Source organism: Xyrauchen texanus, chromosome 34, assembly GCF_025860055.1.
Source record: "Xyrauchen texanus isolate HMW12.3.18 chromosome 34, RBS_HiC_50CHRs, whole genome shotgun sequence".
In the NCBI taxonomy this organism is placed as follows: domain Eukaryota; kingdom Metazoa; phylum Chordata; class Actinopteri; order Cypriniformes; family Catostomidae; genus Xyrauchen; species Xyrauchen texanus.
The window spans coordinates 10,581,962-10,608,315 of record NC_068309.1 but is presented as its reverse complement, the minus strand read 5'-3'; the positions used below and the strand labels follow the sequence as shown (position 1 = coordinate 10,608,315).

The following is a 26,354-nucleotide window of genomic DNA, read 5'->3' as shown; positions in this document are numbered from 1 at the left end:
GCTTTGATAATAAAAATGTTATATATTAAAGAACCATGATACAAGCAATACATAATAATAATACATTATTGCAGTGGAACTTTTAATAATACCTTTATTTATTTATTTATTTTATTCATTTTTAGCATTGAACAAGTTATAGAACAACTTAACAATAAACCGTACAACTATCCAAAGGCCAGGGGTATTTATTTTTATTTTTATAAAAAATAAATAAATACAAAAAAACTACGGAAGAGTACGGAAGGGGATTAGGGCCAAGCAATAATAAAAAAAAAAAAATAAAGCCATCTCGAGATTAAAGTCATTATAATGCGAGATTAAACTCGATAAATTTCGAGAAAAAAGTCGAAATACAATCTTGAGAATAAACTCATTAAATATCGAGAATAAAGTCATTATAATGCGAGATTAAAGTCGTTAAATTTCGAGAAAAAAGTAGAAATACAATCTTGAGAATAAACTCATTAAATATCGAGAATAAAGTCGTTGTGTTTCGAGAAAAAACTCGTTAAATTTAATCTCGCATATATATATATATATATATATATATATATATATATATATATATATATATATATATATATATATATATATATATATATATATATTATTTATTTATTTATTTTTTATTGTGTATCGGTTCAGTTGTACCGTCATTACCGAACTCATACTCATTAATTATTCAGCTCCTCCTCAGAATGGGAGGGGTTCGGACCCGGAAGTCAGATGTTGCTGTTGAGTCACCCCTGACGAGTAACAGGAAAACAAGTCGAGAAGATGCTGAACAACTGGGCATCTTTGACTTAATCCAGAGATTGAATAAATGCGTTTTTCTTTTAGGATACTATTTTCAACATTTGTCCTACACTGTGCCAGGCTGAAGTTTTAACAACATGATGGAGGAAACAGACAGATTTCAAGTGCCACCGGTTAATCCAGAGACGAAGCTGCTGGTAAGTGCGACTGACTCCAACTACATGGAGAATAACACAGTGTACCTTACGAGTCGTGGGAAATGACATTTACTGGGAGTGAGTGATAATAGTACATCTATATGGGAGGACAGATTATAAAAGCTGATTTAAATAACATAATACCTGCAAAATGTAATTTTTAATGTCGTTAACAGCAAGTGAAGCTTAACGATTTCTAGTTTTTTTTTTGTGTGCAGAGAACATGAACTCTATATGATGCTTGTGTTTATGTAACTTGACTTAAGCTAGTAATAATGTCATCCAGCATATGTTTGATCTAACCTAAAATGGCCCACAAATATTACCATATGTTAGCCAAATGATCGTTTGGGTCATAGTGTTTATATTGCAAGCCATAATGTATCAGGGCGTTTCCTATTAAGCGTCAATGGAATTACAATTTCGAATACATTATATATAATTGTTACGTTTCGAACGTAAAATGACGCAACAATGACAGTCCCTCGTTGTTGACAATTACTGTAATTTTATGTTCAGTCTTCTTAAGGAGTCTGTCATACTATACAATCTTTCAAACACATCAATAATAGTAGGAATAACAAATTTTTAAGGTATTATGACCTTGCTTTTCTTTATGATTGAGGATTTCTTTTTTTTTTTTTTTGTGCTTTTATTTTATTCCTTTTTATACTTGTAATTTGTTTATTTATCTTTTTATTTATTTTTAATAACCTATAAATGATATATTTAGCTGTCACACTGTCATCCATCACATTTTTATATTAAATGCAGTCCATTGAAGTCCAATGTCTTGAGATGAATTGATCTGGTCTTCCTAGTCAGACAATGATAAACAGACATAGGCCTACACAGAACAGTAGTTCTAAGTATGTTTTTATTCCGTTACTAGACCTGTGTTGTCTGGGTAACACATTAGATGTGCTGGATTGGTGAAATATGGCCTGTAGTGATATTGTCATTCCTTTTTCATTGGTGCCCCACAATTGCCAAAGAGCCAGCTGTTTCCCTATACAACGCAGTGGGCTTTCTCATGCTAATGCATTCTACTGCAGGCAGAACAGCAACATGGCACCTGCTTTTCACACACGCTGTGCTGAGCAGAATGCTAATTCTTTTTTTAAATTTAAAATGTTATTGCAATGCATGCTAAAATAATGGGAAGTCTAGTGTATAAGAAATGTGGCTTAAGGAAAACTCTATTAGGCCACATGGTTGAGTGAAAAAAAGGAGGGCCTAATTTTAATTTCAGATAAAAAAAAGATTTGGTCAGAAGCAGGTCAGCACTATCCGTGTTTCCATTACATTTACATTTACATTTATTCATTTGGCAGACGCTTTTATCCAAAGCGACTTACAAAAGAGGAAGAACATCAGCGAATCACTATCATCAGAATAGTACACCAAACAGATTTAAGTGCAACAAGAAATGTAAATAATTTTTATTTTTTTTATTTTTTTTCATTATCGGGCCAAATGTGGGAGTGCTTGTGTGTACCAGGGCCAGTTGCGTTCCCACTGTCACATCTGGGGCTTCATCATGTTTGCTTGGTGCTTACTCTGAGCCAAGCACCTTTGGCTCACCGATTTCCCTTGGGCCAAAGAAGGCCAACTGTTTGAGGCGGGGTCAATGTCAAAGGCGGAGTTCCGCTGAGTCCGATCTCACTGTTCACCAAGCATAGATCAAATTCTGGTAATCAGAAGGTTGTAGGTTTGATCCCCACAGCCACCACCATTGTGTCCTTGAGCAAGGCACTTAACTCCAGGTTGCTGGGATTGTCCCTGTAATAAGGGCTCTGTAAGTCGCTTTGGATAAAAGCGTCTGCCAAATGCATAAATGTAAATGTAAATTAAGGAAACAGATGGCAGCTTTAGTTTCCACCAGGTTCATTTTGAGGGATAGCTAGTCTCAAGAGTCTGATGCCACAGCTTGAGCTTCTCTCTTGCTTGTGAAATGGGTGGGGCTTGTGATGTTGGCACCAGGGTGGCGTATTAATGGCAGGTTTTAGGGCAATGATGTTGGGCTATTTGCCCAATGGTGTGTCTTGCGGCTTGTGATCCGAGGCTATTCACCCCGGCTGACCTGTTTATAGCCCTGGCTCGCACTGGCCCAATAGTGGATACGCGACTATTAACAATAAGCTCCCACAATGCCTGTTGATTTGTGGTGAATGTGATTTTGCCAACATCTTTTACTGGTCCTGAAACAATATTGAGTTGGTCCTAACCATAACATTATAGGGATAGTTCATCCAAAAAAAGTGAAATTAGCACCTTCATGTTCCATATTGTATTACTTTTTTCTGTTGAACACAAAAGGACATGCCAGGCAAAATTACAGCCTCAGTCACTGTTTTCATTCATTGTATGGAAAAAAGTTGTAATGAAAGTGAATGGTGACTGAGACTAACATACTACCTAATCTCTTTTTGTGATCTGCAGAAGAATGAAAGTCACATGGGTTTGGAAAAACATAAGGGTGAGTAAATGATGACATCATTTTCATGTTTGGGTGAACTTTCATTTTAAACAGAGAATATTTAGCAGGGATGGGCCACTTCTATTAAAATGAATGGGAGAAATTGGAACACCCAACAGGCAATGGATGTAGAAATGAGGCCCCACCTTACAGGTAAAAGAACCAATCACCTTTTAGATATAGACATCAACTCTAGACTGTACATGTGCATTAGTTATACAAGCCAGGATTTTCATTTTTATATTTTTGGGTGTTATCATACGTAAAGAACCACAAATTAGGATTCCAGGATCGTCAGATTTTACTGCTGATTTTAATATGTTCTTTGATCGTAATCTTTACCGACCGTTTTTTGCGATTTTAGTGTTCCCCCGTTCAAGTAGATAGGAACTGTACTTTCATGACTGGAAATAGCTTCCCGAGAGCATTCCAAAGATGGCTGCCAGTGGACTGACTTGCTAAAAAGACTTTGATTTAACTACCCATAAAATCAAAAGGATGTGACTTGTTGATAAGAATGCTGTTCAAGCCACATCCCCAGTCCTAATCCCATCCCTAACCCTAAAATCTGGAATGATGGTATGTTGTTCCTGGATCAATAAGGATGTTAATCCAGAAACTTATTGTATTTGGGGAAATCACAGTCACCATCACTTTGTACATATAATAATAACATGTCTGAGCAGTCATAGGCTTTATAGGCTACAGTGCATAAAACCTTAGGCCAACAAGTTAGCCTTAGTATTGCAATATTTCACATAAATGTTTTTTTTTATGACTGTAACTTTACATAGTTAGTACTGCTAGTGGGTTTTAAGGGAGTCTAGCTCTTCTGTCTGGGTCTATATACAACCATCATCAACTGTTAATCACTGTATGGTTCATGCTGTTCTATGATTGGTCTAATTTTGTATTGGTTCAGCCATGTCAGCAACCCAGTAGCCCATCTTCATTTTCTAACCTATGTTACAAAAATGCCATATTGACAAGTTCGGATCACAAGGTCAACCAAGTATATAGACATGCATCTATGTCTGGTATTAAAAGTTGACCTTCTCATTGACATCTACTGGAACTGAAAGTAGCTGAAAGTTGAGAGATTTATTTCACATTAGATCTTCAGGTTTACAGTATAATGACCAAAGCTCAAGGGTTTGCTAATCCTGGTTGTTAATTCGTTTCTATGGATTTGTGTGCCTTTGATCAAGACTAGCTTTAATGTGTTTTAGTCTTGAGAGTTCCAATAGATTTCTGAGCACTGTAATCGTGGATCCTGTAATAACATACTAAATCAGTTTAAGCCCTAAACAGAGATTAGTGTGGGATCAGTTTGGGCTCAGTATTGCTTTGAGGCAATCCACTCTGCTCTGGTTTTCTCATGGATATGTTGGATACATTTCACAGGTAGTTGTATATGGAGACTGTGGAATATGCATGACTTTGATGTTGTGGTCTGCGGTTTTGGTAGTCTGTGTATTTTAACTATGGTTGACTGGAAAGCTCAATATATCGGCTTAATCTTTGGACACCTGTGTAGACTAAAGCAGAAAGGCACAGAGAGTGATTTATTTTTAAATTATGTTGATATGCGAAGGCTTTAACCTCTAGCTTTGAAGGTGTTGGGTTCCCGATGATCCAAACAATGAAAATCTGACTACATAGTGGTCGAGCAACTCCTTGAGACCGTGATGAATGACAATGTACTTATGCTCAACATATGATTTTATGCTTCTGGAGCTTGAGGGCATCATGCTGGGCTATTAGCCACAATCCCCTGCTGGTATCATTAGCTGGTGCTGTGCTTAAAGGGTTTGTAAGAACCCTGCCATGCCTACAGCTGGCACTCTGCCACGACTGAGCCAGTGGGCAAAAAGGTTTCCTTTATCAACAAGGCTGCTCCCTACTTACAGAGTGTTTTGCTATAGGCTAATTCCACAATGCTTGTGTGTGTTTTTCAAGAGGATTTTCTTTGTGATATGACTAGTATATTCTCTACATCCCATGTTCTCAGGTAATAGCATAATTTAGTCACTTGCAATATGAGCTGGTAATGTTTGTCTTGTTTATCCAGAATCTTATATTGCCTTTCGCTGAGGGTAGAACGACTTTATGAGCCATTTAGCATGTTTAAATGCATGTTCTTCCACTGATTATGCTTTATAAGCGACAATATGTAAGACCATGTTAATGGTTTACAATGTTCTTTTATCAGGGACAGGGTAAGGTAATAAATGATTTAAGCTAGCAAAAACAATCGGCACACATAGATTTTTGCCATTTTTGCCTTTACTGGCGCTTTTGCTGTCTTATCCAGTGTGCGCAATTTTGTGCACAAGCTTGTTTACATTTTGACCATGTCCCATCTCTTGACCAGGTTGGCTATTGACTAGAGTTTGGCATATAGGTTAATCATCTGGTGTGTCATGAGAACTGCACCAGGATCGTATCATTTCTGTAATTGCACGCCTCATAATGACAACCCAAAGAGTCTCAAGTGGCCTCACGGACTGTATCACATGAAGGCAGGCTTTTTTTAGGTCATAATAGGCACTCTGTTGGCTGAGGTGGGGTGGGTGCGCTCCCAGCATTTCCTTCAACAAGCTCCCTCTGTTTCTCCCAGTTCCTAGTGATGTCACAGAGCACTTACGCCCTTCATATTGAGGACTCAAGCAAAAAAAACACGCCTGGTGTCTTGCAAGCCAACTATGCACGGAGAACCAGCTGGTTACTATAACAGCTTGAATCTCTCTTTTTTTTTTCCCTCATCCATTTTTCCACTAAGCAGCTGTGCAGAAATTATGGTGTATAGAAGATCGATCGATCTATAGATCTGTCTGTGTAGCAACACCTAACAATAGCTACAATGGCCTAGAAATATCTAGAAACAAGTCGAGACCCTCCCAAGTCCCAACTCTTAGCAACCAACCAACCAACCAACCAGCCAGCCATTAGGTTTGATGAGATCTAATAGGGTCTGATGAGGTCTTATTTGGTCTGATATATCTATCTAATTTAATCTAATTTTTAAGTTTTTATTTGAAGGAACAGTTCACCCAAAAATGAAAATACTCTCATTATTCACTTACCCTGATGCCAACCTAGATGTCTTTCTTTAGCAGGACACAAATTAAGATTTTTAGAAGAAGATAGAGCTCTGTCAGGTCCTTATAATGGAAGTAGCCTACACTGGTGCCAGCACTTTGACAGTCCAAAAGTCAGATTTAGGCAGCATAAAAGTATCCATGCGACTCTAGATGATCAGTGAATGTCTTCTGAATCGAATTGATAGGTTTATGTAAAAAACAAGTAGATAATTAAAAAGTTTTAACTTTAAAATTGCGCTTCCATCCAGGGCTCTGATGCTGTTGAAATGGCCGAGCTCTCGCGTGGCATTCGTTCTTCTGTTGTAAATAAGACCCACTTCCGAATTCTCGCCTGAAATCGCCAACACACTTACATCGAGCTTGCCTCAGCAAGGGTTTTTTAAAAGTTAATAACATTTTAATTATCGATTTATTTTCTTACACAAACGTATCGTTTTACTTCAGAAGACATTCATTGATCGACTGGAGTCATGTGGATTACTTTTATGCTGTCTAAATACAGTATGACTTTTGGACCGTCAAACTGCTGGCACCCGTGTATGGATTATAAGGACCTTGACTCTCTAAAAATCTTAATTTGTGTTCTGCTGAAGAAAGACAGTCATACACATCTGGGATGGCATCAGGGTAAGTGAATAATGAGAGAATTTACATTTTTGGGTGAACTATTCCTTTAACGGAGATACATCTAAGCCAGTAAATTGGAAGTTTCTGACTACAAGGGTCATCTTGTATCTTTCTTAGTTCTTGAAATCCAAAAGTCATTGGAGCACAGCTGTGAAAGCAACTTGGAGACTTTTTGAGAGAGATGTATTAAAAGGATTTGATCTACTGACAGCATGGCGACATTGTGCAGACTCCGTTATTTTACCCAACCCCAATAGAATCGACACTTGCCCTGCTTCAACAGATGTGATTATTTACAACAAATCTGTCTTGCTGTCTGCTTTTCACCAATACATGGAGCATGGCAGGATAGGATGGGGGAGAGAGCCCCTCTCCCATTATGTTGATTAAAATTTAGGAGGGTTTTATAGATTTTTTCACTCATATAAAGGATGATGGATCAAGATGGTTGAATAGTCAATTAGTAGTTGAGGTATGCACAGGACTTAAAATGAAACCTGACCTGTACCCGAGATCGTGTGGCCCAACCCTACCTGGCATGAACGGTACTGTCAGATTTTAAGCCAGAACCGACCCAAAATTGCTCACTGTATAATTTTCATTAATTACAAACCTGAACCAGAAATCCTACTTAAAAACTGAACTGAACCCGGACCAAAACCCAACGTGTTGCAGACCTCTAACTAGTAGTCCAATAACTGGCTAGTCAATTAGTGAGGTCTAGTTTATTTAATTTTTTTTTTAGTTTTTATATTTTTAGGAACCTTGTCGAATCAAATGCTTTAGAGAACGAGAATGCAATCTCCCCCTCAACAGTTAAGCGTATCAAAGTGAAATGCCCTGCGAAATGCCACGCATTCGCAGGGCATTTCGAAGGGAGCACAATCCATGCTGTAGTTCCAAACAGAATTTCCAATAAGAATCTCTTTATTATGTTATTAACCTTTTATCACCTTTCAGCTACCTGAAGCTCTCAATGTGGAGGGTAATTGTCTTCAAAGGGAATAGGGCATAGGGATAATCACATCTGAATGGGACGCGCCAACGCGGGAGCTGGATACAAGGACATTTTTTTGTATTTCTGTAACTGCTGATCTCTTGGGATTTTCACACACAACAGTCAAAAATAGGAAATACGTGAAAACACCAAATCAAACTGCGCCCATCAAGGCACTTCACGGTGACTCTTATATCTAGCATCTGCCCTTGGAAATGTAGTGGTGCAAATAGCTGATAAGTATGACTGTGTTTTTGTCTTCAGGACCCTGCGGAAACGTCTACTTTGGAGGCTGACTCAAGCACAAGGGAACCTGAGTCAGTCGCTATCAACTACAAGCCCTCCCCACTACAAGTAAAGATAGGTGAGTGGCTCTTTTCCATTCAGTCTGTGATCTGACTAAGACATGGAACACAGGTCCCTTGTGCCATATCTTCACCACAGTGTAATATGTCCATTCGAGTGTAAAACGTCTGTATTGATTTTCCTGCTTATACTGCAATTGTGAAACATATGGTTTGGAGCATAATCCAAGAAATAATTAGCAGCAAACTATGTGAAATTAATGGCCATTGTTTTAGATAAGCCAAAACCTTTGTGTTTTTCTCAGCATATGTAACTACAATCTCTGAGACAGAATTGTGAAGCTTTTTCTAGAAATAGAAATGTACTATTTCTTTTATTTTTTACAAGGATGTTTTTTTTTTTTTTACAAAGAATGATTTGTAAATAAAATAATAACAGGCTGACTGTACATTATTCCAGTTTATTACATGGCTACCTACCAAAAAAATAAATGGACATTAAATGTGGATTTGCATTGAAATTGTTATTATGCTATCAGAAATGAGTTGGAGACAATTTGGGTATATAAATGCTAATCATATTTATATTTTTTGGAGTTGCAATGAAATTAAATCTTTTTGGCATATGATATTTTTGAATAATGTTAGCTACATCTAAAAATCAATAAAAAAAAATGTATTTTTTGAAATGTGAAAAAACGGTTACAGCCTTAGACCACAACCATGCCAGAATTTATGAATGATATTTTTGTAAAGAAAAAAATATATAAATTTTCTTTAACATAATTTTTTATATCATTTTAAAATATAATTTTATTAGCTTACTTTTAGAGATCGGAGAGTGATACATGAAATAAGAAACATTACTCTCAATATCTTATAATAATGAAATATTACTAGTTTATCCTCAGAATATCAGACTGGTGGATGGTGCGATTGACCATTCAGAATCGAGTATTCTAGAGAGCTGTGTAATACAAAGTTTTATTGTCCAATTTCACTTGATGCATGTGATTTTGCTTTTATTTGTTTAAAAATGCAAAATGGTTTTCAACTAATTAAAAATCAACTGTCGGTATCGCCTAAAATGTTTTCAACATTGTGTCCCTTAATAAATAAAATGCCAATTAAAATGAGACTTTGAAGGGAATATTTCAGTCCATTTGATGTGTCATACTGTATTAAATTCCTAGGCCCTCACTAATTTTTGCAATCCATGTTTTCTGGAGTTTTTCCCACTGGAAATTTGTGGAAAGATGTATGTTTTGGTGCCTGAATGGTCAGCACCCATGTACAAATTTAGACTGTTCTTCTATCATTGACATTAAATGTGCCATCTACCCCGACTCTGAATTTTAACACCATTGTTTTTGATGGGTGTTCCATTAAAGGATGAGAATTAAGACCCGGTCAAACTACACTTTGCTTCCATTTACTCCCATTCAACGCTTCCGAACACAGGAGACCAGAAACTTCACATTCCACGGCGAATGATAGTTCAAGTATGATGAACTCTCACCTGCGAATTCAGGTGATGAGAATGCATATCCAGTAAAAGAATGAAACGTCGGACTTAATACGAAGAATACATGGATGTAACGAATGAAATAAACAACAAAGTTTATCAGAGTTCCACAGAGCAGTGGAATATAATCGTTTGTACGATGCATCGCAATGCTGACGTGAACGCATAAAAACAGAATCGATTTTAAATGTTTTTAATTAAATATCATATACAGTATATGCCGTACTATTTTTAAATGAAGTAGTCTTATTAAATATTAATAAAAAAGTTGCCTACGTCCTCCATAAGCAATGCACTTGCGTCTGATGTTCAAAAATGCACCTAACTTCTTGAAAGCAGATATTTGGGCACATTTCGGTTTTTAATAAGATAAGTAGAAAATTTCGCTTACATATGCTGTGTGCAAGACATGTCTAACCAAGATTAAATACTTCGGCAACATAACACATATGAGGAATCGCATCTCCCTTTTTCACCCAGAGCTACAGTTAGCAGCAACAATGCAAACGCAGCTAATCAGCCAACAATACAAGTGATGGTATAACATTTATTTCAGAACTCTGAAAGGGCAAAGATCATCACACAGTCTATTGTCACATTTATTGCAAAGGATCTCCGCCCTTACTCTGTCATGTAAAACACTGGCTATCACTTCTTCCTCAATAACCTGGAGCCAAGATACAGAATCCCTTCTCTGTGTTTTTTCACACTGTTCTGTACAGTGACACAAAAACCAGCAGAGTGACCATCACCTGCGACTCCCATCCTGATCTCCATGCACTGGTTGCGAAGATTTCGAATTGATTTTAACATTTGTCTACAAATCCTTAAACAAACTGGCATCCCATTATCTCTGTGATTTGTTTTTTCCGCATACCCCTACCAGATCACTCAGATCTGGGGAACGTGGACTTCTGTCTATTCCTAGATCGAGGATGAAGCATAGAGGTGATCGTGCTTTTTGTATCACTGGCCCCAAACTGTGGAACAGCTTACGGAATTACCTCAGGACCGCCTACTCTCTATCGGTTTTTAAATTGTTGCTTAAAACTTACTTATTTTCACCAGCTTTTAATTTACCTTAAAATAAGGGTTATGCTGTTAAGTTGCCCTGCTATTTATGCTTTACTTTTATTATACTGTTTTGTCTGTGATACCATTGTACAGCACTTTGGTCACCCATGGTTGTTTTTAAATGTGCTATAAAAATAAATGTGATTTGATATTTAAATAAGAATGAAAGGATGAAAAAATCTTACACTATTAGACATGTTATGCCAGCAGAGATGCTTTGCTGGCCCTGAGAATTCACCACTGATACGATCTTGAATCGATTCTCTTGGTCTCCGATCTGATATTTGCCGATACTTCAAAGTCTGCACCGATACGATTCAATTCTGGGGTCTGCGATATTTTTTTTTTGCCCTCAAATGCAACCAAAATATTATTTTATTATTTTATTCAGCTCTCTTTATGCACTTTGGGACATCCACAACAAAATAAGGTACTTCAGATGTTGAAAAAACTTATACAGATAAATAATATAAAAAAATTAAGTCACACACACAAGTGATTATCACTTGTTTGATGACAGCTAATTTTTCAGTTTAGTTCAATTCAAAATACTTAAATACCCATGACTTGTTTCCAACTATCCATGTTATGGCCTTTATCTTGGCTAGTTGTAACGAAAAATTCTGTTACAGTTAACTAGGATAAATGTTAGTAAGGGTGTTGATGTGTAGATGTGTAAAGTCTTATAACTGATGCTAGTGCAGGGCAGGTGTTTCACTTTCCATCATTAGTGCTGTTTAGAATGTCGTTGTTGTCAAGATGGTTGAACTGCTCCATGGTACTTTTAAATAGCAAATTCTCATGTATTATCTCAAACCTTTTGGGAGAATGTTCTGTGGACTGATGAGTCGAAAGTGGAACTGTTTGGAAGACAGGGGTCCCGTTACATCTGGCATAAATCAGACACAGAATTCCACAAAAAGAACATCATACCTACGGTCAAGCATGGTGGTGCTAGTGTGATGGAGTGGGGATGTTTCAGGACCAGAGCGAGTTGCAATAATTGAGGGAAACATGAATTCTGCTCTCTACCAGAAAATCCTAAAGGAGAACGTCTGGTCATCAGCCCGTGAGTTGAAGTTCAAGCGCAACTGGATTATGCAGCTAGACAATGATCCGAAGCGTAGGAGTAAGTCCATCTCTGAATGGCTCAAAAGGGGCAAAATACATTTTGGAGTATCCTAGTCCAAGTCCTGACTTGAACCCGATTGAGATGTTGTGGCAGGACCTTAAATGGGCAGTTCCAGCTCAAACCCTCCAATGTGGCTGAACTAAAGCAGCTCTGCAAAGAAGAGTGGGCCAAAATTCCACCACAGTGTTGTGAAAGACTTATCTCCAGTTACCGGAAGCATTTGGTTGCAGTTGTTGGTGCTAAAGTTGGAACAACCAGCTATTAAGTTTAAGGGACAAGTTAGTTTTTCACATGGATAATATAGGTGTTGGATAATTTTTTGGCTTTAATATATATATTTGAAAACTGTGTTTTGTGTTTAATCAGGTTGCCTTTGTTTTTTGTTATATCTCGTTTGAAGATCTAAAACATACATGAAAAATACACAAAAATGTACCTATTAAATTTACCCTATTCCTAAACCTAACCCTACCCCAGTCCTTAACTTAAATCTAACCCCTAACCCTACTCCTAAACCTACTCGTACCTCAACCTTAGTAGCAGTAAATGTGAATCTTGTGAGAATTTAGCAGAACAACATGTAGTTACTTAAAGACACCTAATATAAAGTGAGACAAGAATTGAACAACCCCCTAACCTTGGGGCCTGGGTAGCTCAGCAAGTAAAACCACACCTAGAGTCGCAAGTTCGAATCCAGGGCATGCTAAGTGACTCCAGTCAGGCTTCCTAAGCAACCAATTGGCCCGGTGGGTAGGGTCACGTTGGGTTAACCTCCTCGTGGTAGCCACAATGTAGTTCTCGCTCTCGGTGGGGCACATGGTGAGTTGTGCGTGGGTGCGTTCAACAAGCCACGTGATAAGATGCGTGGAATGATGGTCTCAGACATGGAGGCAACTGAGATTCGTCCTCAGCCATCCGGATTGAGGCAAGTCACAACGCCACCAGGAAAGGTGTGCTATTCATTTTCTTAACAATCTGATGATAAAATGGGCAAATAAATCCCAGATTCTTACTTTGAAGGACAGACCTGTATATAGCAGGGTTTTTCCTGGATCATATATGGTTTTTGGTGGTGGCTGACATAGACGGGCAATTTATAAGTGCAAAGTTGGTTTATAATGTAATTGCAATAAATGAATATTTAATTTAGTGTGCAGGGTTGATGTATATTTCAGATTAGAAGCATATTTAGTGTAAATGAAGTGTAGGACACGAGATTAATATAATTGAATTTGCTTTGGCGGGCTGAAATTTCGATTGGGCAGCTGCCAAAAAAATTTCAATGCAGAAAAAACATATATAGGGACCAAAGTGTAGAACTTTATAGAACCAATAGAAAATTATGTTTAATTTCAGATATATAATGGATAATTTGCACATCTTATGTCATTTCCATCTTGCCTGATTATTTTCTTTTCACAGAGAAACAGAGAGAGCTGGCAAGGAAGGGGTCGGTAAAGAACGGAACTGTGGGTAGCCCAGTCAATCAGCAACCCAAGAAAAATAACGTCATGGCCAGAACAAGGTGAGGCATGTACAATGTGCCTACACAAACACTAAAATAATTATCCACCCTCAATTTAAATTTGAACTTTGAGAACATAACCCCACTAATAGCTTTCCGAAGAAACCTTTGTGCATAGCAACACCATACATGATTGCATTACTGTACAATTTTGCAAATAACAACATTTATAGCCTCATAATAATGACTGGTTTGGTTAATATATGAAAAAGATTTGAACAACAACAACCTCAAATCCTAAAAACACTAGCAGAGGCTGTATTATCTATTGTACATTTATATCAAGGCTGTACTGTCTGTGAATATTAATTAGTGTTATTGCAGTCTTTGTGAGGACCTCTGCTGCCCCACCGGTCCCTTGTGTCCTGTCAGGATTAGTGGACCTGTCCACAGGCCTGTTTAGAGCACAGCCCTAAGTCTGGAGATTATTTCCACACAGGCCTGTGTATGCTTTGATAACCTAAGGGTCACAGAATTACTTATGCCTTTGTCACAGAGACAAAGAATGAAAATGTCTAGCATGGCTAATGGAAAAGAGGTTTGATGGTGTTAAACTGAGCCATATTGCTTTTTATTTGCAGTTTCCAATGCTTTTAAAATGAGAAGTTAGCAATTGTTATTGCTCCTTCTGACATTGAAGTAGGGACCTGAGTCATATTTTTGGAGGTAGGCACATTTAACTTAAGTAACCACCAAGAACACCCTAGCACTTTTCTAGCAGCTAGGATGGGAATTGTAAGAAATGTAATTATTCCGGCTACGATTCGTCTAATGACTCCTTAATGGTTCCATTAACAATTATTTGATTATATTTGAGGAAGAAATATTTGAAAATAAAAAATGCCATTCTTATTGGATTTATTTCCCTTAGCAGTCTGTTACAAAATGATGAGATGACTTCATATTTTATCAGAAAAGATTCTTGCAAAAGGTGTTTATATAGACCTTAATTAAGATAAAATGCCACTAATTACAACAAAATCTCATAATGTGTATCTTAAAACACACAATTTCAAATCTGATTTAAGTCTCAGGAGCCTTAAAGGTGCTGTAAGTGCTTTTCTTCATGGAAAGGTATGTAAAAAAAACATTATTCACATTTATGAAATAAGTGTTGTAAGACATCTCACCTGTCTCTGTGACTGCACTAGACTCCATAAATGGCAAATTAAATGTGTCAGCGGGCTATGGACAATGACGCTTTTACCTGTCAATCATTATACACGTTCTCATAGTATTGTAGTTGCAGCGAATTATTGAGGCTTACTGCCATTTTTCAGCCATGTTGTTCATAACAGTTGTCTGTTGGCGATTTGTTGCTGCTTTTGTTTTAGATAACCATTTCTGCGTGATGTCGGTCCCAATAAAGCGAATTTGTTATCTTTGGAATGTGTGGTTTTGAAAAGAGAGGGCATGGCTAATTCAGCGGCTCAGTCTTGTGGAAGTAGAACGCCTGAAATCACTTAAAGCACCTTTAAGTACACATAATACAGTTACAGTTCTGTATATAATGGCTGATAAGAGTCATTCATTTGAGAGGAAGAGCTGTATGTTATGCGGTGTCAATTCAAACGACCCGAATTATAAGAGTAATTTGTTTGGGAATTGGACTACACTGGTCGTGTGGTATGTTTCACACTTTTGATTAAAAAATTATGGCTCATATAGAATCATTCATTCATGTTGTATACTTTGTGCTGTTGATCCAAAAGTGGTATTGCAGTGCCTCTGAATGGCAGTACCGGAAACACTGTCAAAGTATTTGAATACAGTGTTCCATCCATATCTGTGGAGGAATGTACATTCAAAACCCCTTAAAGAGAACCGGAAGTCATAAATATCATTCGGTTCCATTTATTTAAAAAATAATAATTTAACCAGTTCTGAATAAGAACTGATTCTCGGTTCCCAACCAAACTAGCAACATGCTAAAAACCACTCGGAACACCTTAGCAACCACATAGCTACACGCTGGCAACCACCAGCATTGTGGTGGCAACTTTTGCGTGGGCAAGCATTGTTCATATGTTCTAATTATTTAGAATCAAATGCCTATTTTTTTTAGGGTTACTGGTTGTGATAAATATTTCTGCCAATACTTGGCTATTTTGCTGATTATCTTAACCTCTTGGTCAACCAAAATAATTGTGCCAATTCCAAATCTACCAACAGCCAATGGAGAATGCACATTTTCAAATATGTTTGGGTGAAGTTTGAGTAAATACTGTGTAAAATGAATGTTCTTTTGCTTATATTAAACTGTATTGTACAGTACAGCCTACATATTGGCATTTTATTGGCCATATGCAACACTGATTTCTAGATATTAGCATCAGCCATTGAAAAACCCATATCAGTCGTTAAATCGTTTCTAGCAGAAGATACAATCAAAGCGATATGACATACGTCTTTCTACATTCATAATCGTAGACATGGGCTCTACATGTTTGATTCACTTTGTCTAACACTCCTGTCTACCTTTCCTCATTGCAGGTTGGTTGTCCCTAATAAAGGCTATTCATCCTTAGACCAGAGTCCTGATGAGAAGCCACTTGTAGCACTTGACACAGACAGGTATGACACACTTCAGATTACTATCCCTAAAAATGAGCTTCATTATTCTCTGGGAATTGGTGTAGAAATTTGTTGTGGATATTTAAGAATGCTTCAGTACGAGAGCAGGATTAAAAAAAAGCTTAGAAATACATCCTCTAATTAAAGTTTTGTGCCATTCTTTGAGCAGCCACAATGGCAACCATTTCCATCTCAAAAGAAGCTGACATTTAATTAAAATACCAACTAATTTTGATACAGCTAAAGCTGGTGCCTTGCACTCTGGTGTGAGAAATTGACAAGGCATAAAAGATTTCAAATGAATGTGCTTCACTGAAATAATACTTTTTTGAGGCAAAGGGAGACCCTTAAAGAAATATTTTGGGGTTAAATTCAAATTATGCTCAATCGACAACATTTGTGGCATAATTTTGATTACCACATAAATTAATTTTGATTTGCCCCTGCTTTTCTTAAATTTTTTTTTAATAATAATCTGGGTTCCAGTGAGGCACTTAGAATGGAAGTGAAAGGGGGCCGATCAGAAAATGTTAAAATACTCGCTGTTCCAAAAGTATAGCCACAAGACGTAAACAATATGTTATGACTTTAGTGTGATAAAATCACTTACCAACATTTTCTGTGTAAATTTAAAGCCAATTTGACAACTTTGTTGCCATAACGATGTAATGTCAACAAACCCTAAAATGACTGTAAAAACAAACATTAACAACAAGGTAAATAGACAAACTAATCTAAGTGCTTTCACCATTCAATCCCATTGTTAGTGCCTCACTGTAACTTCAATTTGCTTTTTAAAGAAAAGGATGGATGAGTCTTTTTTTTTTTTTTGTGGTAATCAACATTATACCACAAATGCAATTGATTAATGACAAACTTGTATTGCATCTTGTCTATTCTTTTAAGCACTGGCAAAATAAATCAACATTTTGCATCCTTTATGTCAATCCTCAAAAAGAATGAAAATTCACCATAAAAATCTCAAAAGAATAGTCTGCATAATTTGTATGTTATATTCCAAGTCTTCTGAAGTCATATGATAGTTCTGTGAGACCAAATGTATGTCATTATTCACATTGGCTTGCTCTGCAAGCACTGTTTACATTTACTAAGCCTTTTAAACATGCATAGTAGTTTAAGCACCAGCTAGGTTTTTCCATGAATAACTATGTATGATATTGCCCCTTTAAACCAGGTTACGTATATACTGGACTAAATTAAATGCTTTTAGCGCAGATTTGTCATTAAGAGTCTTATTTAGCCATGATTTCTCTTGGAACCTGTTTTCAAGAATTCAGCCATTAAGAGTTGGAAAATCAGGAAAACATGTTTGTTGACAAAAGTCCAAAGCACTTTGGATCATCTGTATCATTTGTGCGGTTTACACCCTTCTGTAATGAGATGTGTCACATTATGTGTTCAGTCATAATAACCTGGTTGCTGTTTGGTTCAGATGATCAGGCACAGTATGACAGTGTCTTACACAGATGGGTCTCTTAACTTAATGCTTTCTGTGCTGCCAGCTGTCTAATGCATCTCTGTGACCTCAGTTGCTTACAACTGTGATTAAGTCATGTTTTAGGTCACCCATCATTCATTGTTTATCTTTGTCTGTTTTCAATTCCAGCCTCAGTGTTTCATACTGTATATAACACTCATTGTCTGACAGAAGTCAGTGTGTACATTTAGAGCAGTTCTCTACTGGTAAGCTTCTGGACCTAGATTTTACAGTGAGTTATGACTGGAATCAGGTTAGACTATGATATGGTCTGTGACGGGTGGTTTTGGCATAACTATGCTCAGGTTCAGAATAAAATCCTTTTTGAGTATAAGGGTATGTCAAGCAATTATTTTGACAATCCTCTACCAAGTGACAGATACATTTGTGCTAAATTGACCCTTCGCTAAGCCCTGCCTTAAAAGCATTTCTGACCAATCCTGTCTTAGCAACTGTTGCCGGGGCTTTCATTACTCTGACACACGTTTGCTATTTTCCAACGAGAGCATACGGGAGTAATGAGTAATTTAATAGATTTAAGAGAATTTTATTAAATTAATCTGAAATTCTTTTAAAACGATGTTGACGGGTCACTTTTAATAGTGACACAAGGTACCCAGAGAGGATAAGCACAGAGTGTCAATTACTATAGAGTTTGATTAGATGCACAGCCTTTGGGATCAACAATAAAGAGTCAATATCATAATTATGTGACTGTGTTGGGATATTTGCAAAGTATTACGTGGCTCTTACACTTATCGTGGCACATACTGAATGTTTAAATGTCCACTGAGTGGCGCTAAAAGTGAGTTAAAATCACCCAAAGAGATGAGGCTTTTAAGGTTTATTTTCTTTCTAGTTTTAAATCAACAAACCTACCTTAAACCTAAACCTTACCGAAAGTGTCATAAAAGCAAATGTGAGATGAATATGTAAACACAATGCTGAGCCAATCAGTCAAGTGTTTATGAACTGATAATCTGCGGTTGTACTCATGAATTGTGTAAAAGGAATCAAAAGTCATTGTAGTGCCTCTAGTGTTTATTTCTCCTGGAAACTGCTGCACTACATACAGCGACCCATGTAAAAATAATTTGCCAAAAATGTAGGTATAGTAACGAGTTTCTATGAGACCAGGTCGGCAATAAAATATATGGGAAGTTTCTTCTCCCTTTTTAAAGTTGATAAGCATATTTATTCTGCTGTGCAAAATTATTGTAATGTTTATTTTTCATTAATTGTATTTCACCTATTTTTTCCACTGTTGTCCGTGACCCTATGAGAACCGAACTGCAATACATTTTTGGGTTGCAACCGATCAGTGATTTAGAACATACACCCACTGTCTGTCACATACTCAGGTGTTCTGTCTCTTAAATGTTTGTACTAGATCCTACCAATCTCTTGCAACACTTGCTCTTGCTTGTGTACTAGATTTATTGGAGACCTCAGCTTCATTAAAGCAAGCCTTTAATTACTGCAGAAATCGGCAGGATGGTTCCAGATTGGCAATGCTGATATTTCATGATAGATAAATGTGGTTGAAATGCAATCTCCAAATGTTTCTAATGTGACCTAGCTCCAGTGCATTAGAATAAGCCTCATTGTATTGATTGAATGTGTCAAATGTTGTGTATGCTCACTCAGTTGTCAATGTGATTCACAGTCCGTGTGCATTCTGTCTTCATTTAATGTCTCAATGGTGTTTATTTGCTTTAGCTGGTTTATGAAATGATTTGGATTGCTGTAACTAAGTAACACACTAGCAATGCAAAGTCATGGGTTCGATTCTCAGGGAACACACATACTGATAAAATGTATGCCTTGAATGCACTGTAAGTTGCTTTGAATAAAAGTGTCTGCCAAATACATACTTGTAAATGTCATTTTATCTCAGGTTTTCTGCAAAGGACAGTGATTTCAGTGACCATAGCTATTTAGCTGAAACTGAATGTGTCCATATGTGACTGTCATTCTATTCTTTTTCAGTGATGATGACTTTGACATGTCCAGATATTCATCGTCTGGATATTCCTCAGCCGAGGTGAGATGTCTGAGGGACCAGGTATTTATGCCTTGACATAATGTCACTTAACCATTTGACCCCTTTTCAGACATCATCTCCATCTCATAACCTTAAACTGGTTGGGCTTCTAGTGATTTAAAAGCTCTCTGTATAGTTTTTATTGAGTAAGCTCTTATTTTTACAGTCTTTTAATGATGTCATCATAAGCTGTAGTATAATTTTGACAACACATCTCTTATAAAGTAAACATGTCATAGATCACCTCCTTTCATGGAATAACACCTATGAAGTGGTTCTCTCCCCTTTTATCCCCAATTTGGAATGCCCAATTCCCAATGCACATTAAGTCCTCATGGTGGCTTAGTGACTCGCCTCAATCCAGGTGGCGGAGGATGAATCTCAGTTGCCTCCGCATCTGAGACTGTCGATCCACACATCTTATCACGTGGCTTGTTGAGTGAGTTACCATGGAGAGGTAGTACTTTTTTTGGGGGGGTTGAGGCCCAAGCTATTCTCAAATGGCATCCACGCACAACTCGCCACACGCCCCATTGAGAGCGAAAACCACACATTATAGCGACCACCAGGAGGTTACCCCATGTGACTCTAACCTCCCTAGCAACTGGGCCAATTGGGTTGCTTAGGAGACCTGGCTGGAGTCACTCAGCACGCCCTAGATTTGAACTCGTGACTCCAAGGTTGGTAGTCATTGTCAATACTAGCTGAGCTACCCAGGCCCGACACCATGACTTTTTAATGTTTTCCGTATAGTATTGTTTGTGGTATCAGTTGGGTCCCCAATATGTATATAAACAATATAATATAATAAAAACTCAGACTCAGGTTTGCAAACAATTGAGAGTTTACTGATTGTTCTACACAGTACCAATAATCATTTCAAGTCAATTGAATCCAGTGGTTCAGTAATACAAAATTAAATAAGAAGCCCCCATTCAAAAATAATCACAATTCTTGATTTTAGGTCTTCGGAGATCTCTCTTTTGTGAGGCATGTCAGCACGTCCACATAAGCAGATGCTTCTTGTAAATAGCATACACAAAATGTGTGAGTGCTTTTTTATAAGGCAGAGTAGCTCTAACCCACACCTCCAATCCTGTTACATTAATTGGATGCCAGGTTTGCCAACTCCTGACTCTGATTAACTTTTGTTGATGTTATTTGCCTAGGGGTTCACATACTTTTTCCAACCTATGCTGTGAATGTTTGAATAATGTATTCAATATGTCCAAGAACAATACAATAATTTGAGTGCGTTAAAACGGATTGTGTTTGTTCGTTATGGTAACTTAGATGAAGATCAAATCAGATTTTAAGACAATTTTATACATAAATGCTGGTAATTCCACTGCATCCATTTCTTGCCACTGTATAGTGTTAATCGTGTCATAATTAATATTTTTGATAATTTATTTTATGATTAACAACTTTGTTTAATCCTGTGTCTTTCCTACAGCAAATAAACCAAGACTTAAACATCCAGCTGCTAAAGGACGGCTACCGATTGGACGAAATCCCAGATGATGAAGATCTGGACCTCATCCCCCCCAAATCCGTCAATCCCACCTGCATGTGCTGCCAAGCCACTTCCTCCACAGCCTGTGAAATCCAGTAGCCCCTTCCTCCCCTTGAACCCCATTTAAACCTGTGACTTGAGGTCACAGTGACTACACTCAGCATAGATTAACTACTAAAGAACTTAAATAAACACAGTAGAATGGGTGTTACAATTAATATTACATAGGAAGAAAATAGTGAATGAAAATGCAAAAAGAAAATGTTACTGTCATTGGTTCCTCCTATGGTAGGATGTGAGTCTTTGTATCATCAACAAAGGGTGCTAGACTTAGGTGTGTATAGATGCGTTGAGGTATACATGAATGCACAGTGTGGCTAAAGGATGCAGCTGCTAAAATATATTTTAAAATGGAACAAAAAAAGTATGACACTACTACAAGTTCCTCAATTTGGAGTGAAAATGCATACTCTTATATTTACCTTTGTTTAGCTCACACTTTCTGTGCATAGTGACCAGGAGAATCTGAATAATTTAGATTTCTCCATATTTTCAAACCTATGTATTATCGTATGTGCAGCTCTGTAGCAAACGCTTATAAAAGGGCATACACTTGAGATGTCCATACATATGACTGATCTCCTTAGATACACACAGAATATGTAATTGTCTTGAAAGGGAATGTCACTGAATAGTTGGAATGTGCTTTACTAATGAAGACTGTCTATATCGATTGTTTACTTGTTTTTCTTTTTTTTGTGTTGTTTTGATCAGTGTTGCTTGTTGTTTGTGGGCTTATGTAATGAACACAAAGCCACAATGGCTATACAAAACTAAGAGGAACGTAAAACAATGATGATACAATAATTAATTTTTGAAAGCTTTTTATTTAGAATTGTTGCAATGTCTTAGATGGGGGACAATAGGCTTGCTAACCTGACAAAGAAAATCTGATTTGTGCCAAAATGCATTGTGTATTTATTTTGAAAGATGGATTGGGTAAAGAAAGCTTATGGCCAGCATATTGAAAGATGCCAGAAATCAATTTTACACTCCGTTTAGTTTGCTCTTTAATGTTCTCCTCTTTGCAGTTACTTTAAAGTGAGATATTCAATAACATATTCAATATCAATAGGATACTCTACGTTTGTTCATTTGCTGCTTTTCTAATTCACTCTCATTTGATGGCTTTTTAAGAAACCCCTTGAAAAAACACTTCATTCAAATCACTAAAATGGATAAATCACCCAAAAATGAATATTCTCTCATCATTTACTCACCCTCATGTAATCCCAGATGTGTATGACTATCTTTCTTCTGCTGAACATACACAAAGATATTTAGAAGAATATCTCATCTCTGTAGGTCTATAAAATGCAAGTGAATGGTGGCCAGCATTAAAGTAATCCATATGACTTCAGTGGTTTAATCCATGTCTTCTGATGTGATATGATAGGTCTGGTTGAGAAACAAATCAATATTTAAGTCATTTTTTTTTTTACCATAAATTCTCCTCCCTGCCCAGTAGGTGGCAATATGCATGACTAATACAAATAGCCAAAAGCAAAAGATGAATGTGAATGTGGTTGATTGTATAAAATAAAAAATAAAAAAAGGAGTTAAATATTGATCGGTTTCTCACCCACACCTTTCATATCTCTTCTGAAGATATGGATTAAACCACTGGAGTCGTAAGAATCACTTTTATGCTGCCAAAGTTCTGGATGCTGTTCATTTGAATTGAAAGCACCTACAGAGCTGAACTATTCTCAGAAAATCTTTGTTTGTGTTCAGCAGAAGAAAGAAAGGCATACACATCTGGGATGGTATGAGGGTCAGCAAATAATGAGAGAATTTTTGGGTGAAAGATCACTTTAAGCACCTGTTCTTATGTGAGCAACTGTGAGTGCTGTTACATTACTTTTGAAGATTGTACTATAGGTCTTTGCAATATATGAGTTTTATGTTGGTCATGCAACTGTACAGTATGAGACATTTTTCATTCTGAGAATTTATTCATTTGCCGTTCTTTAGCTTTCTAAAGCTTAAAGCTTTCAGTGCACTTTATCATCTAATGTGCAGATCGCCACCTCATTGCCACTGCCAGCTGTAATTCAATGCCCCTTAAACAAGTACCAAACTAGTAACACTCAAGGCTTCATTTGATGTACTACATTAGGAGAATGTATAAAGCAAAATCACAGTGTAATAATATATATTTTTTATAACCCTTTGTTATGAATTTTACTCACCCTCATGTTGTTTCAAATCTGTATGACTTGACTTTATTCTGTGAAAATGGCATGCTAGACTCCTTTTGTGTTTCACTGGAAAAAGAACATCATAGGGTTTGGAACAACATGGGATGAGTAAATGATGACAGAATTGTCATTTTTTGGTAAACTTTCCATTGCTTCTATGTTCCCCAAATGGTTATGATTTTTTTTCATTGCTGTATTGATATATTGGCAAATATTTCATACTACATTGCCATACCACACTGTTTCAGTATTATAGCGCTCTTATTGTAGCAACAGAGAACCTACACAATGCCTATTCTATAAGCTCACCATATAGATATGAAAATGGAGCATTTGCCTCTTCTCAGACTTTTTTACTCTCTAAACTCTCATGGTACTTGTAGACATAACATAGGACTGACCGATTCCTGCATCTGTGTGTTGAATAAGGATGTCAGTCATTTACAACACTGTGTATCTGCTTTGGGTAAAGATTGTGTAATGTCTGAATCATTGTCCACTCTCTGTTACTACACTGAATTAGCTATACAGTGGGTCATGTTATTTATTGCCAGTGATATATTTTTAAATTATTTATATCAGATGGGATTTTTTTTTTTTAGGTTTGTTTTATTTTCTTTCTTACATTTTATTTGCCCTTCTGTCAATAAATATAATTGTAAAAGACTAAAACAAATGTTTCCATACCAGTATTTAACAATGTTATTGTTCTGTGTAGTAAAGAATATCAGTAAATACATCTGGAACATACAATCACAACTGACTTGTGTGTGTTTTTTATGCATATATAGGGGAGACCGGGGCTGGTTGTCACATGGGTAAATCTGTATCTTTAAGGTTTTGAGATAGAAGTCCAATTACCAAAATGCACGTTGTCTCTAGCTGTGGATTTGTACATTGATTTCAAACACCTAGTTCAAAATTGTCATACATTAAGAATTTTTTTTAAATATATTTTTGTTATAAAGCTGTTGGGTAAGCAAGTGAATACAATACAACCACACTGGCATACAGACAGATTTGAACAGTGTTTTCAGGATTTCATAAATGTCAAGTTGCGGCAAGATGTCATTTTTTTGTATTTCTTTTTTTAATTACAATTTCTGTTGGCCAAAACAATCGTTTTGTATTTAGGCCTTCAAGACTTTAGGGCCGCGTTGAGGAACATCCGGCTTTAGGGCTGAATAAAACCCTCAAGACCAATTTAACTGACCCCTGGGGCCATTCAAGAATTAATTTTATAAACATAAAATTGTCTTTATTCCATTAACTGTAAATAACCATTTCAATAATTATTAAAAAATAAGAATGCAAAATACTGTATAGTGGAAAGCCTCCTTTATATTTTTTCTTGGTACTTGAACATGTACAGAATGCATGTGCAATTAATTTTTTAACCCACAATCAGAAATTTCAATCGAATAATTTTGTAAATAATGGCGCTTGATAATGAAAAGGTTCCTCACCCCTGCTTTAGGGTACATGCTTAAAATATTCACTCTCCCCTATTTCCTGTCAGTGTCATCATGTGGATGTTACTTTGACACGTACCACCTACCTAAACATTGTTGCAGGCCACATACACCCCTTCATGGCAAAGGTATTTCCTGATGGCAGTGGCCTCTTTCAGCAGGATAATGCAACACTGTAAAAACTTGTTCAGGAATGGTTTGAGGAACATGACAGAGAGTTCAAGCTGTTGACTTTCCCAGAATTTCCCCTGATCTCAATCCAATTGAGGATCTATGGGATGTGCTGGACCAACAAATCAGATCCATGGAGGCCCCACCTCGCAACTTACAGGACTTAAAGGATCTGATGCTAATGTCTTGGTGCCAGATACAACAGCACACCTTCAGAGGTCTTGTGGAGTCCATCCCTTTACAGGTCAGAGGTGTTTTGGCGGCACAAGGGGGACTTACAAGTTATTAGGCAGGTGTTTTTTATGTTGTGGCTGATCGGTGAATATATTTATATACACAGTTGTGTACAGAATGTGTTAAATACAGCGCTGTGAAAAAGTGTTTGCCCCATCCTGATTTCATACCAATTTGTTTCAAAAATTAAAACTAAATCTAACACAAAAAAGGAATCTGATTAAACATATGATACCATTTTTAAATTATAAAAGTTATCCAGTACCAACTGGGCCTGTGTGGAAAAAGTATTTGCCCCTTTAGTTACTAAATCCACAAATCTATGAAACTTCATTCATTCATCAGCTGGACTAGATACACCCAGGCCTGATTACTGCCAGCCCTCTCCAATCAAATCAACACCTAAATAGAACTTATTCAGCAGCATGAAGTTGGCTAAAATATCTCATCCAGTAGCACACAATGCCACGGTCGAAAGAAATTCCCGAAATGATGAGGAAAAAGGTGATTAAAAGACATCAGTCAGGGAAAGATTACAAAGATTTTTCAAAGGCTCTGGAATTCCAAAGAACCACAGTGAGAGCCATTATTTCCAAATGGAGAAAAGTTGTAGTGAACCTCCCCCCGACCTTCATCCAAGAAGTCACAAAAAAGCCATGGACAACATCCAAGGAACTGCAGGCCTCTCTCGCATCAATAAAGGTCACTGTTCATGACTCCACTATCAGAAAGACACTGCCAAAAATTCCATCTATGAAGAACTGTTTGGAAAACAGGGGTCCTGTTACATCTTATGTAAATCAAACACAGAATTCCACAAAAAGAACATCATACCTACGGTCAAGCATGGTGGTAGTAGT

The 26,354-nt window shown here is 37.0% G+C and overlaps 1 protein-coding gene across 2 annotated transcripts; it reads left to right on the top strand.

The window, feature by feature from the left end:
- The first annotated feature begins 755 nt into the window (after window positions 1-755).
- Window positions 756-24,358, top strand: LOC127627694 (protein FAM219A). 2 transcript variants are annotated; one of them, XM_052104194.1, is made up of 6 exons: window positions 756-956; window positions 8,428-8,527; window positions 13,622-13,724; window positions 16,218-16,298; window positions 19,786-19,840; window positions 21,297-24,358. In XM_052104194.1, the coding sequence occupies exons 1-6, from the start codon at window positions 897-899 to the stop codon at window positions 21,453-21,455; spliced, it is 558 nt and encodes a 185-aa protein (XP_051960154.1). In that variant the 5' UTR covers window positions 756-896; the 3' UTR covers window positions 21,456-24,358. The 2 variants fall into 2 exon arrangements, with proteins under 2 accessions (XP_051960154.1, XP_051960153.1); XM_052104193.1 differs by having other exon boundaries at window positions 19,786-19,861.
- Window positions 24,359-26,354: the final 1,996 nt, after the last annotated feature.

Excerpts from the sequence above, each read along its gene's own strand:
- LOC127627694 (XM_052104193.1), top strand. The coding sequence starts at position 897 with ATGATGGAGGAAACAGACAGATTTCAAGTGCCACCGGTTAATCCAGAG. Across the intron at positions 13,725-16,217 it reads AACGTCATGGCCAGAACAAG|GTTGGTTGTCCCTAATAAAG; the intron begins GTGAGGCATGTA and ends TCCTCATTGCAG. Across the intron at positions 16,299-19,785 it reads GTAGCACTTGACACAGACAG|TGATGATGACTTTGACATGT; the intron begins GTATGACACACT and ends ATTCTTTTTCAG.